This window comes from Phaenicophaeus curvirostris, unplaced genomic scaffold (genome assembly GCF_032191515.1).
Source record: "Phaenicophaeus curvirostris isolate KB17595 unplaced genomic scaffold, BPBGC_Pcur_1.0 scaffold_258, whole genome shotgun sequence".
NCBI lineage: Eukaryota > Metazoa > Chordata > Aves > Cuculiformes > Cuculidae > Phaenicophaeus > Phaenicophaeus curvirostris.
The window spans coordinates 18,865-38,595 of NW_027206872.1; the positions used below are offsets into that span (position 1 = coordinate 18,865).

A 19,731-nucleotide genomic window follows, 5' to 3' on the forward strand; every position below is an offset into this window, starting at 1 on the left:
CACTTGTGGGGCAGGGGGGGCACTTGGGGGGCAGGGGGGGAACTTGGGGGGCAGGGAGGGGACTTGGGGGGCACAGAGGGGCTTGTGGGGCACAGGGGGACTTGGGGGGCAGAGAGAACTTGGGGGGCAGAGGGAACTTGTGGGGCAGGGGAGGGCTTGAGGGGCACAGAGGGGCTTGTGGGGCACAGGGGGACTTGTGGGGCAGAGGGAACTTGGGGGGCAGGGGGGACTTGGGGGTCGGGGGGGCACTTGTGGGGCAGGGGGGGCACTTGGGGGGCAGGGGGGGAACTTGGGGGGCAGGGAGGGGACTTGGGGGGCACAGAGGGGCTTGTGGGGCACAGGGGGACTTGGGGGGCAGAGAGAACTTGGGGGGCAGAGGGAACTTGTGGGGCAGGGGAGGGCTTGAGGGGCACAGAGGGGCTTGTGGGGCACAGGGGGACTTGTGGGGCAGAGGGAACTTGGGGGGCAGGGGGGACTTGGGGGTCGGGGGGGCACTTGTGGGGCAGGGGGGGCACTTGGGGGGCAGGGGGGGAACTTGGGGGGCAGGGAGGGGACTTGGGGGGCACAGAGGGGCTTGTGGGGCACAGGGGGACTTGGGGGGCAGAGAGAACTTGGGGGGCAGAGGGAACTTGGGGGGCAGGGGAGGGCTTGGGGGGCACAGGGGGGCTTGTGGGGCACAGGGGGACTTGTGGGGCCGAGGGAACTTGGGGGGCAGGGGGGACTTGGGGGTCAGGGGGGGCACTTGTGGGGCAGGGGGGGCACTTGTGGGGCACAGGGGTGGGACTTGGGGGGCAGAGGGGGGGGGGGTGTCGGGGTGGCTGACGGGGGCTGTGGGGCAGGCGCCGTGGGGCTGCGGTGCCTGCGCTGTGGGGCAGGGCCCGGCGGGTGCCGTGGGGCGAGCGAGGCCTGCGAGGGCGACGTCTGCGGGGAGGCGAGAGCCGACGCCGTCTGGAGTGAGGGGGGGGCTGTGGGGCTGGGGGGGGCCCTATGGGGCTGGGGGGGGTCCCTATGGGGCTGGAGGGGGTCCCTATGGGGCTGGGGGGGGTCCCTATGGGGCTGGGGGGTGTCCCTGTGGGGCTGGAGGGGTTCCCTATAGGGCTGTGGGGGGTTCCTATGGGGCTGGAGGGGGTCCCTATGGGGCACGGGTGTCTCTATGGGGTAGGGGGATCCCTGTGGGGCAGGGGGATGTGGGGCTGGGGGGGGTCCCTGTGGGGCTGGGGGGGTCCCTATAGGGCTATGGGGGGTCCGTATGGGGCTGGAGGGGGTCCCTATGGGGCTGCGGGGGGGTCCCTATGGGGCAGGGGTGTCTCTATGGGGCAGGGGGATCCCTGTGGGGTAGGGGGATGTGGGGCTGGGGGGTCCCTATGGGGCTACGGGGGGTCCCTGTGGGGCTGGACGGGGTCCCTATAGGGCTGTGGGGGGTTCCTATGGGGCTGGAGGGGGTCCCTATGGGGCAGGGGTGTCTCTATGGGGCAGGGGGATCCCTGTGGGGTAGGGGGATGTGGGGCTGGGGGGTCCCTGTGGGGCTGGGGGGGTCCCTATGGGGCTGGGGGGTGTCCCTGTGGGGCTGGAGGGGGTCCCTATAGGGCTGTGGGGGGTTCCTATGGGGCTGGAGGGGGTCCCTATGGGGCAGGGGTGTCTCTATGGGGCAGGGGGATCCTTGTGGGGTAGGGGGATGTGGGGCTGGGGGGTCCCTGTGGGGCTGGGGGGGTCCCTATAGGGCTATGGGGGGTCCGTATGGGGCTGGAGGGGGTCCCTATGGGGCTGGGGGGGGTCCCTATGGGGCTGGGGGGGTCCCTATAGGGCTGGGGGGTCCCTATGGGGCAGGGGTGTCTCTATGGGGTAGGGGGATCCCTGTGGGGCAGGGGGATGTGGGGCTGGGGGGTCCCTATGGGGCTACGGGGGGTCCCTGTGGGGCTGGAGGGGGTCCCTATGGGGCTGCGGGGGGGTCCCTATGGGGCTGGGGGGGGTCCCTATGGGGCAGGGGTGTCTCTATGGGGCAGGGGGATCCCTGTGGGGTAGGGGGATGTGGGGCTGGGGGGTCCCTGTGGGGCTGGGGGGGTCCCTATAGGGCTATGGGGGGTCCGTATGGGGCTGGAGGGGGTCCGTATGGGGCTGGGGGGGGGTCCCTATGGGGCTGGGGGGTGTCCCTGTGGGGCTGGAGGGGTTCCCTATAGGGCTGTGGGGGGTTCCTATGGGGCTGGAGGGGGTCCCTATGGGGCTGGGGGGTCCCTATGGGGCTACGGGGGGTCCCTGTGGGGCTGGAGGGGGTCCCTATGGGGCTGCGGGGGGGTCCCTATGGGGCAGGGGGGGGTCCCTATGGGGCAGGGGTGTCTCTATGGGGCAGGGGGATCCCTGTGGGGTAGGGGGATGTGGGGCTGGGGGGTCCCTATGGGGCTACGGGGGGTCCCTGTGGGGCTGGGGGGACCCTATGGGTCTCTATGGGTCCCTGTGGGGCTGGGGGGACCCTATGGGTCTCTATGGGTCCCTATGGGGCTCTATGGGTCCCTATGGGGCTGGGGGGTCCCTATGGGGCTGGAGGGTCCCTATGGGTCAGGGGGTTCCCTATGGGTCAGGGGGTTCCCTATGGGGCTGGGGGGTCCATATGGGTCTCTATGGGTCTCTATGGGTCTCTATGGGGCTTGACCCCTCCCCCTCCCCTCTAACCCCTCCCCTCGGTCTCTAACCACCCCCCCCCTCCCCCCCCAGGCCATGGCCGCCTGTCCCTGCTCTGGGCCGGCTGCGCTCGAGGCCTCGAGGGGTCGACGTCTCGCGCCCTCCAGCTCGGGGGCCTCGTCCTCTTCGCCCGGAGGCGCCAGTGCCGGGGGGAGGCCTGTAACGGAGAACTGGGGGACAGCGGGGGGCACCCCGGTACTGAGGGGGGGGGGGGGACTGGGAGGGGACTGGGGGCACTGGGAGAGGATTGGGGGGCACTGGGAGGCGCTGGGAGGGGGCTGGGGGGGACTGGGAGGGGACTGGGGGGCACTGGGAGGGACTGGGGGGCACTGGGAGGGGACTGGGAGGGGACTGGGGGGCACTGGGAGGGACTGGGGGGCACTGGGAGGGGACTTGGAGGGAGTAGGGGGGGACTGGGGGGTACTGGGAGGGGATTGGGGGTCACTGGGAGGGGCTGGGAAGGAACTGTGGGGAACTGGGAGGGACTTGGGGGCACCGGGAGGGGTTTGGGGGTCACTGGGAGGAGACTGGAGGGCACTGGGAAGGACTGGGAGGGGTTTGGGGGGCACTGGGAGGGGTTTAGGGGGCACTGGGAGGGCACTGGGCTTTACTGGGGACTGTGCTAACCCCCCCCCCCCCCCCCCGTTGCTAGGCAACAGCAGCGAGCAGGCCCCCAACGGGCTGCGCTGTTACGGTTGCCCCGACGACGGCCCCTGCGACCCCCCCAGCATCGTCCAGTGCTACGGGGACCTCACCGCCTGTTTCTATGGCAACGTCACCATGAGCGTGGGTGAGCCGGAGGGGGGCACTGGGAGGGGACTGGGAGGCACTGGGAGGCACTGGGAGGCACTGGGAGGGAACTGGGAAGCACTGGGAGGGGAATAGGAGGGACTGGGAGGCACTGGGAAGGGATTGGGAGGGAGTGGGAGGCACTGGGAGGGGACTGGAAGGCACTGGGGGGCACTGGGAGGGGAATAGGAGGGACTGAGAGGCACTGGGAGGAGACTGAGAGGGGATTGGGGGCACTGGGAGGGGATCAGGAGGTTCTGGGAGGCATTTGGAGTCGCTTAGAGGGGACTGGGAGGCACTGGGAGGGGACTGGGAGGAACTGCAAGGCACTGGGAGAGGACTGGGAGGGGATTGAGGTCACTGGGAGGGGGATAGGAGGGACTGGGAGGCACTGGGAGGGGATTGGGAGGGACTGGGAGGCACTGGGAGGGACTGGGAGGCTCTGGAAGGGGATTAGGAGGGACTGGGAGGGACTGGGAGGCACTGGGAGGGGATTGGGAGGGACTGGGAGGCATTGGGAGGGACTGGGAGGCTCTGGAAGGGGATTAGGAGGGACTGGGAGGCACTGGGAAGGGACTAGGAGGCTCTGGAAGGGGATTAGGAGGGACTGGGAGGCACTGGGAGTGGACTGGAAGGCACTGGGAGGTGATTAGGAGGGACTGGGAGGGGATTTGGAGGGACTGGGAGGCACTGGGGAGGGATTGGGGTCACTGGGAGGGGATTAGGAGGCACTGGGAGGGGATTGGGAGAGACTGGGAGGCACTGGAAGGTGATTATGAGGGACTGGGAGGCACTGGAAGGGGATTAGGAGGGCCTGGGAGGCAGTGGGAGGGGATTGGGAGGGACTGGGAGGTACTGGGAGAGTACTGGAAGGCGCTGGGAGGGGATTGGGGGTAGTGGGAGGCACTGGGAGGTGATTAGGAGGGACTGGGAGGGGATTTGGAGGGACTGGGAGGGGATTTGGAGGGACTGGGAGGCACTGGGAAGGGATTGGGGTCACTGGGAGGGGATTAGGAGGGGCTGGGAGGGGATTGGGAGGGACTGGGAGGCACTGGGAAGGGATTGGGGTCACTGGGAGGGGATTAGGAGGGGATTGGGAGGGGATTGGGAGGGATTGGGAGGCACTGGGAGGTGATTATGAGGGACTGGGAGGCACTGGGAAGGGACTAGGAGGCTCTGGAAGGGGATTAGGAGGGACTGGGAGGCACTGGGAGTGGACTGGAAGGCACTGGGAGGTGATTAGGAGGGACTGGGAGGGGATTTGGAGGGACTGGGAGGCACTGGGAAGGGATTGGGGTCACTGGGAGGGGATTGGGAGGCACTGGGAGGGGATTGGGAGGCACTGGGAGGTGATTATGAGGGACTGGGAGGCACTGGGAAGGGACTAGGAGGCTCTGGAAGGGGATTAGGAGGGCCTGGGAGGCACTGGGAGGGGATTGGGAGGGACTGGGAGGTACTGGGAGAGTACTGGAAGGCGCTGGGAGGGGATTGGGGGGAGTGGGAGGCACTGGGAGGTGATTAGGAGGGACTGGGAGGGGATTTGGAGGGACTGGGGGGCACTGGGAAGGGATTGGGGTCACTGGGAGGTGATTAGGAGGGGCTGGGAGGGGATTAGGAGGGTCTGGGAGGCACTGGGAGGGGATTAGCAGGTGACTGGTTTGCACTGGTTCATACTGGTCCGTACTGGTGTGTCTGTGCGGCAGGCGGCGAGAGCCAGTGGCGCGAGGTGCGCGGCTGCGCGAAGTCCCCGGGCTGCGAGGGGCAACGCGGGGACGAGGCCGTGGGGCTGAGCGGCTCCTGCTGCGCCGGCGACCTCTGCAACGGAGGCCCCGGCAACCACACCAAAACCTTCTTCGCCCCCGACCGGCCCCGCCTGGAGCTCCTGCCCCACGGCCACGGCCCCACCCACCCCCCAGCCCCGACCAAGATGGCCGACAACAGCACCGAGGTGGCCGATGGCCCCAAGATGGCTGAAAACAGCACCAAGATGGCCGACGGTGGCACCAAGATGGCCGACAGCCCCACCAAGAGGGCCAACAACGGCACCAAGATGGCCGCCGGCCCCACTAAGGTCAACGGGACCCGCCAGGGGGTCAACGGGAGCTTCGGGGGGGGCGTCTCGCCAACCAAGATGGCCGCCACCCAAGCCAACATGGCTGCCGGGGGCGCCCACAGGGTCAATGGCCACTTGGCCAAGCCCAATATGGCGGCCGCTGACCCCAATATGGCCACCGCTGACCCCAATATGGCCGCCGTTGACCCCAATATGGTGGCTGCTGACCCCAATATGGCTGCCGCTGACCCCAATATGGCCGCCGCTGACCCCAACATGGCCGCCGCTGACCCCAACGTGGCGGCCGCTGACCCCGGAGACAAGATGGCGGCCAGAGACAAGATGGCGGCCGGGCGGGCGGGGCACCAAGATGGCGTCAAGGGGCGTGGCCAAGCCCTGGGGGGGGCGGGGTGGCTCCTCCCCCTCCTGCTGCTGCCCCTGCTCTGAGGGGCCCCTCCCCCCAGTAAAGGCTCCCAGTTTGGAACTGGGGACACCAGTTGGGTCTCGGGGTCTTCCAGTTGGGTCCTAGTGACACCAGTTGGGTCTGGGGGTCTCCCAGTTGGGTCCCAGTGACACCAGTTGGGTCTCGGGGTCTCCCAGTTGGGTCCCAGTGACACAAGTTGGGTCTGGGGGTCTCCCAGTTGGGTCCCAGTGACACCAGTTGGGTCTGGGGGTCTCCCAGTTGGGTCCCAGTGACACCAGTTGGGTCTGGGGGTCTCCCAGTTGAGTCCCAGTGACACCAGTTGGGTCTGCGGGAATCCCAGTTGGGTCCCAGTGACACCAGTTGGGTCTCAGGGTCTTCCAGTTGGGTCCCAGTGACACCAGTTGGGTCTGGGGGTCTCCCAGTTGGGTCCCAGTGACACCAGTTGGGTCTGGGGGTCTTCCAGTTGGGTTCCAGTGACACCAGTTGGGTCTCAGGGTCTTCCAGTTGGGTCCCAGTGACACCAGTTGGGTCTCAGGGTCTTCCAGTTGGGTCCCAGTGACACCAGTTGGGTCTGGGGGTCTCCCAGTTGGGTCCCAGTGACACCAGTTGGGTCTGGGGGTCTTCCAGTTGGGTCCCAGTGACACCAGTTGGGTCCCAGTGACACCAGTTGGGTCTCAGGGTCTCCCAGTTGGGTCCCAGTGACACCAGTTGGGTCTCGGGGTCTCCCAGTTGGGTCCCAGTGACACCAGTTGGGTCTCGGGGTCTTCCAGTTGGGTCCCAGTGACACCAGTTGGGTCTCAGGGTCTCCCAGTTGGGTCTCGGGGTCTCCCAGTTGGGTCCCAGTGACACCAGTTGGGTCCCAGTGACACCAGGACCCTCAGAACCTTCTAGATGACCTCAGGGTCCTTCTAAAGGCCTCCAGACCCTTCTAGAGCCTCCCAGGGCCCTTCTAAAAGCCCCCAGACCCCTCTAGAGCCCTTTAGAGCCCTTCTAAAGGCCCCCAGACCCTTCGAGAGACCCCAGACCCCTCTAGAGCCCTTTAGAGCCCTTCTAAAGGCCCTCAGGCCCTTCTAGTGGCCCTCTGGACCCCTTTTAAGGCCCCCAGACCGTTTTAGAGCCCCCCCCAGCCACTCAAAAGGCCCCCAGACCCTTCTAGAGACCCCCAGGGCCCTTCAAGAGGCCACCAGACCTTTCTAGAGACCCCCAGGATCATTCTAAAGGCCTCCAGACCCTTCTAGATCCTCCCTGAGCCCTTCTAAAGGCCCCCAGACCATTCTAGAGCCCCCAAGGCCCCTTCTTTAGGCCCCCAGACCCTTCTAGAGCCCTTCATGTCCCTTCTAAATGCTTCTAGACCATTCCAGAGCCCCTCGGGACGCTTCTAAAGGCCCCCAGACCCTTCTAGAGACCCTCTGGACAGTTCTAAAGGCCCCCAGACCCTTCTAGAGCCTCCCAGGGCCCTTCTAAAGGCCCCCAGACCCTTCTAGAGGCCCTCTGGACAGTCCTAAAGGCACTCAGACCCTTCTAGAGCCTCCTAGGGCCCTTCTCAAGGCCCCCAGACCCTTCTAGAGCCTCCCAGGGCCCTTCTAAAAGCGCCAAGACCCTTCTTGGGTGCCTCTGAACACTTCTTAATGCCCCCGGACCCTACTAGAGGCCCTCAGAGCCCTTCTAAAAGCCCCCAGACCCTTCTAGAGCCCCCCAGAGACCTTCTAAAAGCACCAAGACCCTTCTAGAGCCCATCTGGACAGTTCTAAAGGCCCCCAGACCCCTCTAGAGCCCCCCAGAGACCTTCTAAAGGCCCCTGGACCCTTCTAGAGCTTCTCATGTCCCTTCTAGAGGCCCACAGACCCTTCTAGAGACCCCCAGGGCCCTTCAAAAGGCCACCAGACCCTTCTAGAGACCCCCAGGTTCATTCTAAAGGCCTCCAGACCCTTCTAGATCCTCCCTGAGCCCTTCTAAAGGCCCCCAGACCCTTCTAGAGACTCTCTGGACTGTTCTAAAGGCCCCCAGACCCTTCTAGAGACCCTCTGGACTGTCCTAAAGGCCCTCAGACCCTTCTAGAGCCTCCCAGGGCCCTTCTAAAAGCCCCCGGACCCTTCTAGAGGCCCTCAGAGCCCTTCTAAAGGCCCCCAGACCGTTCTAGAGCCCCCCCGAGCCCTTCTAAAGGCCCCTGGACCCTTCTAGAGCTTCTCACGTCCCTTCCAAAAGCCCCCAGACCCCTCTAGAGCCCCCCAGGGCCTTCTAAAGGCCCCCAGACTTCTCTAGAGCCCTTTAGAACCCTTCAAAAGGCCCCCCGACCCTTCTAGAGCCCCCACGGCCCCTTCTAAAGGCCCCCAGACACCTCTAGAGCCCTTTAGAGCCCTTGTAAAGACCCCCAGGCCCTTCTAGTGGCCCTCTGGACCCCTTTTAAGGCCCCCAGACCGTTTTAGAGCCCCCCGAGCCACTCAAAAGGCCCCCAGACCATTCTAGAGCCCCTCATGTCCCTTCTGAAAGCCCCCAGACTATTCTAGAGCCCCTCTGGACAGTTCTAAAGGCCCCCAGACCCTTCTAGAGGCCCTCTGGACAGTCCTAAAGGCACTCAGACCCTTCTAGAGCCTCCTAGGGCCCTTCTCAAGGCCCCCAGACCCTTCTAGAGCCTCCCAGGGCCCTTCTAAAAGTGCCAAGACCCTTCTTGGGTGCCTCTGAACACTTCTTAATGCCCCCGCACCCTACTAGAGGCCCTCTGAGCCCTTCTAAAAGCCTCCAGACCCTTCTAGAGCCCCCTAGAGCCATTCTCAAGGCCCCCAGACCCCTCTAGAGCCTCCCAGAGCACTTCCAAAGGCCCTCGGACCTTTCTAGAGCCTCTCACGTCCCTTCTAAAAGCCCCCAGACCCTTCTAGAGCCCCCCAGAGACCTTCTAAAAGCGCCAAGACCCTTCTAGAGCCCATCGGGACCATTCTAAAGGCCCCCAGACCCCTCTAGAGCCCACTCGAGCCCTTCTAAAGGCCCCCAGACCCTTCTAGAGCCCCTCATGTTTCTTCTAAGGGCCCTCAGACCGTTCTAGAGCCCCTCATGTCCTTCCTAAAAGCCCCCACACCCTTCTAGAGCCCCCCAGGGCCCTTCTAAAAGCCCCCAGACAATTCTAGAGCCCCCTAGTGCCATTCTAAAGGCCCCCAGACCCCTCTAGAGACCCCCAGAGCACTTCTAAAGGCTCTCGGACCTTTCTAGAGCTTTTCACGTCCCTTCTAAAAGCCCCCAGACCCTTCTAGAGCCCCCCAGGGCCCTTCTAAAAGCACCAAGACCCTTCTAGAGCCCATCTGGACAGTTCTAAAGGCCCCCAGACCCCTCTAGAGCCCCCCAGAGCCCTTCTAAAGGCTCTTGGACCTTTCTAGAGCTTCTCACATCCCTTCTAAAAGCCCCCAGACCCTTCTAGAGCCCCCCAGAGACCTTCTAAAGGCCCCTGGACCCTTCTAGAGCTTTTCACGTCCCTTCTAAAGGCCCCCAGACCCTTCTAGAGCCCCCACGGGCCCTTCTAAAGGCCCCCAGACCCCTCTAGAGCCCTTTAGAGCCCTTCTAAAGGCCCCCAGGCCCTTCTAGTGCCCTCTGGACCCCTTTTAAGGCCCCCAGACCATTTTAGAGCCCCCCCAAGCCACTCAAAAGGCCCCCAGACCCTTCTAGAGACCCCCAGGGCCCTTCAAAAGGCCCCCAGACCCTTCGAGAGACCCCCAGGATCATTCTAAAGGCCTCCAGACCCTCCTAGATCCTCCCTGAGCCCTTCTAAAGGCCCCCAGACCATTCTAGAGCCCCCAAGGCCCCTTCTTTAGGCCCCCAGACCCTTCTAGAGCCCCTCATGTCCCTTCTAATTGCTTCTAGACCATTCCAGAGCCCCTCGGGACGCTTCTAAAGGCCCCCAGACCCTTCTAGAGAACCTCTGGACAGTTCTAAAGGCCCCCAGACCCTTCTAGAGACACTCTGGACAGTTCTAAAGGCCCCCAGACCCTTCTAGAGAACCTCTGGACAGTTCTAAAGGCCCCCAGACCCTTCTAGAGACACTCTGTACAGTTTTAAAGGCTCCCAGACCCTTCTAGAGCCTCCCAGAGCCCTTCTAAAGGCCCCCAGACCCTTCTAGAGAACCTCTGGACAGTTCTAAAGGCCCCCAGACCCTTCTAGAGACTCTCTGGACAGTTTTAAAGGCCCTCAGACCCTTCTAGAGACCCTCTGGACAGTTCTAAAGGCCCCCAGACCCTTCTAGAGCCTCCCAGGGCCCTTCTAAAGGCCCCCAGACCCTACTAGAGGCCCTCAGAGCCCTTCTAAAAGCCCCCAGACAATTCTAGAGCCTCCTAGTGCCATTCTAAAGGCCCCCAGACCCCTCTAGAGACCCCCAGAGCACTTCTAAAGTCTCTCAGACCTTTCTAGAGCTTTTCACGTCCCTTCTAAAAGCCCCCAGAGCCTTCTAGAGCCCCCCAGGGCCCTTCTAAAAGTCCCCAAACCATTCTAGAGCCCATAAGGTCCCTTCTAAATGCCCTCAGACCCTTTTAGAGCGCCTCTGGTCCCTTTTGAAATCCCCCAGACCCTTCTAGAGCCCCTCATGTTTCTTCTAAGGGCCCTCAGACCGTTCTAGAGCCCCTCATGTCCTTTCTAAAAGCCCCCAGACCCTTCTAGAGCCCCCCCAGGGCCATTCTAAATTCCCCCAGACCCTCCTAGAGCCCCCAGGGCCTTTTTAAAGGACTCCAGACCCTTCTAGAGCCTCCCAGGGCCCTTCTAAAAGCCCCCAGACCCCTCTAGAGCCCTTTAGAGCCCTTCTAAAGGCCCCCAGGCCCTTCTAGTGACCCTCTGAACCCCTTTGAAGGCCCCCAGACCGTTTTAGAGCCCCCCCCGAGCCACTCAAAAGGCCCCCAGACCCTTCTAGAGACCCCCAGGGCCCTTCAAAAGACACCCAGACCTTTCTAGAGACCCCCAGGATCATTCTAAAGGCCTCCAGACCCTTCTAGATCCTCCCTGAGCCCTTCTAAAAGCCCCCAGACCCTTCTAGATCTCTCAAAGCCCCTTCTTTAGGCACCCAGACCCTTCTAGAGCCCCTCATGTCCCTTCTAAATGCATCTAGACCATTCTAGAGCCCCTCATGTCCCTTCTGAAAGCCCCCAGACTATTCTAGAGCCTCCCAGAGACCTTCTAAAGGCCCCCAGACCCTTCCAGAGGCCCTCTGGACAGTTCTAAAGGCCCCCAGACCCTTCTAGAGACCCTCTGGACAGTTCTAAACGCCCTCAGACCCTTCTAGAGCCCCCCAGGGCCCTTCTAATGGCTCTCAGACCTTTCTTGAGCCCCTAGGGTGCTTCTAGGGGTCATATATAGGGCCCTGAGGGCATTTAGAAGGATCTGGGAGACTTTAGAATGGCCCTGACGGGATCTAGAAGGGTCTGGGGGCCTTTAGAAGGGCCCTGAAAGCTCTGGATGGGTCTGGAGCCCTTTCAAAAGGCCCTGTGGGGCCTCTAGAAGAACCTGGGGTCATTTAGAAGGGCACTGGGGGCATCTAGAAGGATCTGGGGGCTTTCAGTAGGGCCTTAGTGGGCTCAAGAATGGTTTGGGGGCCTTTAGAAAAGACTTGAAGGGCTCTAGGAGGATCTGGGAGGCTTTAGAAGGGCCCTGGGGGCATTTAGAAGGGCCCTGGGGGGCTCTAGAAGCGTCTGGGGACCTTCAGAGGGGTTCTGGGGGCATCTAGAACAGTCTGTGGGCCTTTAGATGAGCCATAAGGGGCTCTAGAAGGGTCTGGGGGCCTTTAGAATGGTGCTGGGGGGCTCTAGAAGGGTCTGGGGTCTTTTAGAAGGGCTCTGAGAGGATGTGGGATGGTCTGGGTTCCTTTAGAAGTGCCCGGGGGGGCTCCAGATGGGTCTGGGGGCCATTTGAAGGGGCCTGGGGGGCTGTAGAAAGGTCTGGGGGGCTTTAGAAGGGCTCTCATAAGCTGTAGAAGGGTCTGGGGGTCACGTAGAATGGTCTGGGGGGCTTCAGAAGGGCCTGAGTGGGCTGTAGAGTGATTTCGGGGCCTTTAGAATGGCCTTGAGGGGCTCTAGAATGATCTGGGAGGCTTTAGAAGGGCCCTGGGGCACTCTAGAAGGGTCTGAGGGCTTTTAGAAGAGTCATGAGGGGGTCTAGAAAGACCTAGGGGCCTTTAGAAGGGCCCTGAGGGGTTCTAGAAGGGTCTGGGGGCCTTTAGAAACAACCTAGGGTGTGCTAGAAGGGTCTGGGGGCCCCTAGAAGTGCCCTGGGGTGCTCTAGAAGGGTCTGGGGTCCTTCGGAACGGCTCCAGGGGTATCTAGAAAGATCTGGGAGGCTTTAGAACGGTCCTGGGGGGCTCTAGAGGGGTCTGGTGGCCTTTAGAAGTACCCTAGGGGGTTCTAGAAGGGTCTCAGGCCCCATGGAAGGGCCCTGGGGTGCTCTAGAAGAGTCTGGGGGCCTTTGGAAGGGTGTTGAGGGGCTCTAGAAGGGTCTGGAAGCCTTTAGAAGGGCCCTGAGGGGCTCTAGAATGGTCTGGGGACTTCTAGAAGGGCCCTGAGAGGCTCTGGAATGGTCTGGGGTCCTTTAGAAGAGCCCTGGGGGGCTCCAGATGGGTCTGGGGTGATTTGAAGAGTCCTGGGAAGCTGTAGAAAGGTCTGGGGACTTTTAGAAGGGCCCTGAGGAGCTGTAGAAGGGTCTGGAGGGCTTTAGAAGGCTGTTGAGTGGCTCTAGAAGGGTCTGAGGTCCTTTAGAAGGGCCCTGGGGGTCTCTAGATGGGTCTGGGGTCCTTTTGAAGGGTCATGAGTGGATCTAGAAGGTTCTGGGGGACTTTAGAACAGCCTTAGTGGGCTCTAAAGTGGTTTGGGGGCCTTTAAAAAGGCCTTGAGGGGCTCTAGAACGGTCTGGAGGCCTTTAGAAGGGCCCTGGGGGGTTCAAGATGGGTCTGGGGGCCTTTAGAAGGGTCATGAGTGGATCTAGAAGGTTCTGGGGACCTTTAGAATAGCCCTGGGGACATCTAGAAGGGTCTGGGAGGCTTTAGAAGGGCCTTAGTGGGCTCTAGAGTGGTTTGGGGTCCTTTAGAAGGGTCCTGAGGGGCTCTAGAACAGTCTGGGGGCCTTTAGAGGGGCCCTGAGGGGCTCTAGAAGGATCTGGGAGGCTTTAAAATGGCCCTGGGGGGCATGTAGAAGGGTCTGGGGGCCTTTAGAAGGGCTCTGGGGGGCTCTAGAAGGGTCTGGAGGCCTTTAGAAGGGCCCTCGGGGGGCTCTTGAATGGTCTGGGGGCCTTTAGAAGGGTGTTGAGGGGCACTAGAAGGGTCTGGGGGCCTTTAGAGTGGTGCTGGAGGGCTCTAGAAGGGTCTGGGGTCTTTTAGAAGGGCTCTCATAAGCTGTAGAAGGGTCTGGGGGTCATCTAGAATGGCGTGGGGGGCTTCAGAAGGGCCTGAGTGGGCTGTAGAGTGATTTCAGGGCCTTTAGAATGGCCTTGAGGGGCTCTAGAAAGATCTGGGAGGCTTTAGAAGGGTCCTGGGGGGCTCTAGGGGGGTCTAGGGGGCTTTAGAAGAACCCTTGGGGGTTCTAGAAGGGTCTCAGGCCCCTTAGAAGGGCCCTGGGGTGCTCTAGAAGGGTCTGGGAGCCTTTAGAAGGGCCCTGAGGGGCTCTAGAGTGGTCTGGGGGCCTTCAGAAGGGCCCTGGGGGGGTCTAGAATGGTCTGGGGACTTCTAGAAGGGCCCTGAGAGGCTCTGGAATGGTCTGGGGTCCTTTAGAAGAGCCCTGGGGGGCTCCAGATGGGTCTGGGGGCCATCTGAAGAGCCCTGGGAAGCTGTAGAAAGGTCTGGGGGCCTTTAGAAGGGCCTTGAAGAGCTATAGATGGGTCTGAGGGCCTTTAGAATGCCCGGGGGGGCTCTGGAAGCATCTGGAGGCCTCAAGAAGGGCCCTGATGGGTTCTAGAAGGGTCTGGGGGCCTTTGGAATAGTCATGAAGGGCTCTAGAAGGATCTGGGAGGCATTAGAAGGGCTCTGGGGGTCTCTAGATGGGTCTGGGGGCCTTGAGAAGGGTGTTGAGGGGCTCTAGAATGGTCTGATGTCCTTTCGAAGTGCACTGGGGGGCTCTAGAGTGGTCTGGGGTCCCTGAGAAGGGCTCTGGGAGGCTCTAGAAGGGTCTGGGTGCTTTTCAAATGGCCCTGAAGGTCTCTAGAAGGGTCTGGAGGCCTTTAGAAGGGTGTTGAGGGGCACTAGAAGGGTCTGGGGGCTTTTAGAAGGGCCCTGAGATGCCCTGGAATGGTCTGGGGTCCTTTAGAAGAGCCCTGGGGGTCTCCAGATGGGTCTGGGAGCTATTTGAAGGGCCCTGAGGGGCTGTAGAACGGTCTGGGGGCCTTTAGATGGGCCCTGAGGAGCTGTAGAAGGGTCTGGGGGGCTTTAGAAGGCTGTTGAGTGGATCTAGAAGCGTTTGAGGTCCTTTAGAAGGGCCCTGGGGGTCTCTAGATGGGTCTGGTGTCCTTTTGAAGGGCCATGAGTGGATCTAGAAGGTTCTGGGGGACTTTAGAACAGCCTTAGTGGGCTCTAGAAGGGTCGGGGGGGCTTTAGAAGGGCCTTAGTGGGCTCTAGAGTGGTTTGGGGGCCTTTAGAAAGGCCTTGAGAGGTTCTAGAATGGTCTGGAGGCCTTTAGAAGGGCCCTGGGGGGCTCTGGAAGGCTCTGGGGGCCTTTAGAAGGGCTCTGGGGGGCTCTAGAAGGGTCTGGGGTCCTTTAGAAGGGCCCTGGGGCACTCTAGGAGGGTCTGGAACATTTAGAAGAGTCATGAGGGGCTCTAGAAGGGTCTGGGGTCCTTTAGAAGGGTCTGGGACTCTCTAGAAGGGTCTTGGGGCCTTTAGAAGGGCCCTGGGGGCATCTAGAAGGGTCTGGGGGTCTTTAGAAGGGCCTTAGTGGACCCTAGAGGGGTTTGGGGTCCTCTAGAAAGGCCTTGAGGGCCTCTGGAAGGATCTGGGGGGCTTTAGAAGGGCCCTGTGGGGCTGTAGAAGGGTCTGGGGGCCCTTAGAAGGGCCCTGGGAGGCACTAGAAAGGTCTGGGGGCCTTTAGAAGGGTCATGAGTGGCTCTAGAAGGGTCTGGGGGCCTTTAGAAGGGTCCTGGGTGCATCTAGAAGGGTCTGGGGGGATTTAGAAGGACCTTAGTTGGCTCTAGAGTGGTTTGGGGGCCTTTAGAAAGGCCTTGAGGGGCTCTAGAAGGATCTGGGGGCCTTTAGAAGGGTCCTGGGGGCATCTAGAAGGGTCTGGGGGGCTTTAGAAGGGCCTTAGTGGCTTCTAGAGTGGTTTAGGGGCCTTTTAGAAAGGACTTGATGGCATCTAGAAGGGTCTGGGGGGCTTTAGAAGGGCTCTGGGGGCCTCTAGGGTGGTCTGGGGGCCTTTAGGAGAGTCATGGGGGGCTCTGGAAGGGTCTGGGGGCCTTTAGAAGGGACCTGGGATATTCTAGAAGCGTCTGGGAGCCTTTCAAAGAGTCATGGGGGGCTCTAGAATGGTCTGGGGGCCTTTAGAAGGGCCCTGAGGGGCTCTAGAAGGGTCTGGGGGCCTTTAGAAGGGCCCTGAGGGGCTCTAGAAGGGTCTGGGGGCCTTTAGAAGGGTCCTGAGGGGCTCTAGAAGGGTCTGGGGGCCTTTAGAAGGGCCTTGAGGTGCTCTAGAATTGTCTGAGGACCTTTAGAAGGGCCCTGAGGGGCTCTAGAAGGTTCTGGAGGCCTTTAGAAGGGCCCTGGGGGGGCACCAGAAGGGTCTGGGGGCCTTCAGAAGAGCCCTTTTTTCTCCTCAACCCCCCTTTTATCCTCCAAAACTCGCCTTTTAGTCCCCCCAAACCCCCTTTTTCCCCCCCAAAACCCACTTTTCCCCCCCCAAAACCCCCTTTTATCCCCCAAACTCCCCTATTTTCTCCTCCAAGGCCCCTTTTCCTCCCCAAATCCCTCTTTTCCCCCCCAAAAAACCCTCCTCTTCCCCCTCCAAACCCCATTTTTTTCCCCAAAATCTCCCTTTTTTCCCAAATCTCCATTTTTTTCTCCGCAAAACCCCGTTTCCCCCCCACCTTTCCCCCCCAAACCCCCTTTTTTCCCCTCAAACCACCTTTTTGGGGGAGGTCCTGGACCTCTGGGTGCTCCGTGAGTCCCTCCCCACCCCCTCCAAGTCCATGGGTGACCCCCCCCCCCCCCCAATCCCATTGTTCTCAAGAACAAAAGCTCCGGCCACGTCCAGGACTCAATTATCCGGAGCAGGAGAGCAGATGGACCTGGGCAGCGAGGGCAGAGGGGGGGTGGAGGAGAAGATGGAGGGTGGAGAACATGGGATGGATGAGAAGAGCATGGAGGGATGGGGAAGGATGGAGAAGAAGATGGAGGGATGGGATGGAGAAGATGGAGGGATGGGATGGAGAAGAAGATGGAGGGATGGGATGGAGAAGAAGATGGAGGGATGGGATGGAGAAGATGGAAGGATGGGATGGAGAAGATGGAGGGATGGGATGGAGAAGAAGATGGAGGGATGGGATGGAGGAGAAGATGGAGGGATGGGATGGAGAAGAAGATGGAGGGATGGGATGGAGAGGAAGATGGAGGGATGGGATGGAGAAGAAGATGGAGGGATGGGATGGAGAAGAAGATGGAGGGATGGGATGGAGAAGATGGAGGGATGGGATGGAGGAGAAGATGGAGGGATGGGATGGAGAAGAAGATGGAGGGATGGGATGGAGAAGATGGAAGGATGGGATGGAGAAGATGGAGGGATGGGATGGAGAAGAAGATGGAGGGATGGGATGGAGGAGAAGATGGAGGGATGGGATGGAGAAGAAGATGGAGGGATGGGATGGAGAGGAAGATGGAGGGATGGGATGGAGAAGAAGATGGAGGGATGGGATGGAGAAGAAGATGGAGGGATGGGATGGAGAAGATGGAGGGATGGGATGGAGGAGAAGATGGAGGGATGGGATGGAGAAGAAGATGGAGGGATGGGATGGAGAAGATGGAAGGATGGGATGGAGAAGATGGAGGGATGGGATGGAGAAGAAGATGGAGGGATGGGATGGAGGAGAAGATGGAGGGATGGGATGGAGAAGAAGATGGAGGGATGGGATGGAGAGGAAGATGGAGGGATGGGATGGAGAAGAAGATGGAGGGATGGGATGGAGAAGAAGATGGAGGGGTGGGATGGAGAAGAAGATGGAGGGGTGGGATGGAGAAGAAGATGGAGGGATCGTAGAATCGTAGAATAACCAGGTTGGAAGAGACCCACTGGATCATCGAGTCCAACTGTTCCTATCAAAATGGATGGGATGGAGAAGAAGATGGGTGGATGGAGAAGGATGGATGGATGGATGGATGGATGGATGGATGGATGGAGAACATGGGTGAATGGAGAAGGATGGAGAAGAACACGGATGGATGGATGGATGGATGGATGGATGGATGGAGAACATGGGTGAATAGAGAAGGATGGAGAAGAACACGGATGGATGGATGGATGGATGGATGGATGGATGGATGGATGGAGAACATGGGTGAATGGAGAAGGATGGAGAAGAACATGGATGGATGGATGGATGGAGAACATGGGTGAATGGAGAAGGATGGAGAAGAAGATGGATGGATGGATGGATGGATGGATGGATGGAGAACATGGATGAATGGAGAAGGATGGAGAAGAAGATGGAGGGAGGGATGGATGGATGGATGGATGGATGGAGAACATGGATGAATGGAGAAGGATGGAGAAGAAGATGGAGGGATGGATGGATGGATGGATGGATGGAGAACATGGGTGAATGGAGAAGGATGGAGAAGAAGATGGATGGATGGATGGATGGATGGATGGATGGATGGATGGATGGAGAACATGGGTGAATGGAGAAGGACGGAGAAGAACACGGATGGATGGAGAAGGACAGGTGGAGAAGACCATGGATGGAGAAGGACAGGTGGAGAAGACCATGGATGGATGGAGAAGGATGGAATGGATGGGATGGCTGGAGGAGGACACGGGTGGGTGGAGAAGAGGAAGAGGAGAAGGAAATGGATGGAAGGGGGGGTGAAGAAGAGCATGGATGGAGAACCACCACGTTGGATGGATGGAGGAACTGGATGAAGAACCCACGGAGCTGGAAGGAGGGATGGAGGGATGGATGGAGATGGAGAAGCTGGGGCTGGGTGGACGGGCAGGTGGCGCCAGCCTGGCCCCAGATCTTTATCTCTGCCCCCCGGAGCAGTGGGGCAGCAACTTGGGGGGCGGAGCTGGGGCCCCATTGGCCCCGTCCTGCCCCACGGCGCCTACAAGAACCTGGAGCCCTCGAGGAGCCACCGACCTGGCACCGAGACCCGAGGTGGGGAGCTGTGGGGAGGATGGGAGGGTCTATAGGGCACGTGGGGGGTTCTGTGGGGCAGGAGGGTCTATGGGGCAGGAGGGTCTATGGGGCAGGAGGGTCTATGGGGCAGGGAGACACCTGGAGGTGGGGGGTCTATGGGGCAGGGGGTCTATGGGGCAGGAGGGTCTATGGGGCAGAGAGACACCTGGAGATAGAGGAGCTATGGGGCAGGGGAGCTATGGGGCAGGGGGTCTATGGGGCAGGGGGTCTATGGGGCAGGGAGACACCTGGAGGTGGAGGAGCTATGGGGCAGGGGAGCTATGGGGCAGGGGGTCTGTGGGGCAGGGGGTCTATGGGGCAGGAGGGTCTATGGGGCATGAAGGTCTATGGGCATGGAGACACCTGGAGGTGGGGGATCTATGGGGCAGGGGGTCTATGGGGCAGGGAGACACCTGGAGGTGGGAGATCTATAGGGCAGGGGGTCTATGGGGCAGGAGGGTCTATGGGGCAGGAGGGTCTATGGGGCAGGGAGACACCTGGAGATAGAGGAGCTATGGGGCAGGGGGTCTATGGGGCAGGAGGGTCTATGGGGCAGGGAGACACCTGGAGGTGGGGGAGCTATGGGGCAGGGGGTCTATGGGGCAGGGGGTCTATGGGGCAGGAGGGTCTATGGGGCAGGGAGACACCTGGAGGTGGGGGAGCTATGGGGCAGGGGGTCTATGGGGCAGGGGGTCTATGGGGCAGGAGGGTCTATGGGGCAGGGAGACACCTGGAGGTGGGGGAGCTATGGGGCAGGGGGTCTATGGGGCAGGGGGTCTATGGGGCAGGAGGGTCTATGGGGAATGGAGACACCTGGAGATGGAGGAGCTATGGGGCAGGGGGTCTATGGGGCAGGGGGTCTATGGGGCAGGGAGACACCTGGAGATAGAGGAGCTATGGGGCAGGGGGTCTATGGGGCAGGGGGTCTATGGGGCAGGGAGACACCTGGAGATAGAGGAGCTATGGGGCAGGAGGGTCTATGGGGCAGGAGGGTCTCTGGGGCAAGGAGACACCTGGAGGTGGAGGGTCTATGGGGCAGGGAGACACCTGGAGGTGGGGGATCTATGGGGCAGGGGGTCTATGGGGCAGGGGGTCTATGGGGCAGGAGGGTCTATGGGGCAGGGAGACACCTGGAGATAGAGGAGCTATGGGGCAGGGGGTCTATGGGGCAGGGGGTCTATGGGGCAGGAGGGTCTATGAGGCAGGAGGGTCTATGGGGCAGGGAGACACCTGGAGGTGGGGGAGCTATGGGGCAGGGGGTCTATGGGGCAGGAGGGTCTATGGGGCAGGAAGGTCTATGGGGCAGGGAGACACCTGGAGATAGAGGAGCTATGGGGCAGGAAGGTCTATGGGGCAGGAGGGTCTGTGGGGCAGGGGGTCTATGGGGCAGGAGGGTCTATGGGGCAGGGAGACACCTGGAGGTGGGGGATCTGTGGGGCAGGGAAGGCCCCTGGGAGGATCT

At 61.2% G+C, this 19,731-nt stretch overlaps 1 protein-coding gene across 1 annotated transcript; it reads left to right on the plus strand.

Moving 5' to 3' along the window:
* The first annotated feature begins 2,088 nt into the window (after positions 1-2,088).
* LOC138734816 (ly6/PLAUR domain-containing protein 3-like) lies at positions 2,089-6,014 on the plus strand. The gene is made up of 5 exons (XM_069882633.1): positions 2,089-2,107; positions 2,710-2,871; positions 3,329-3,466; positions 5,169-5,413; positions 5,453-6,014. The coding sequence occupies exons 1-5, from the start codon at positions 2,089-2,091 to the stop codon at positions 5,963-5,965; spliced, it is 1,077 nt and encodes a 358-aa protein (XP_069738734.1). The 3' UTR covers positions 5,966-6,014.
* Positions 6,015-19,731: the final 13,717 nt, after the last annotated feature.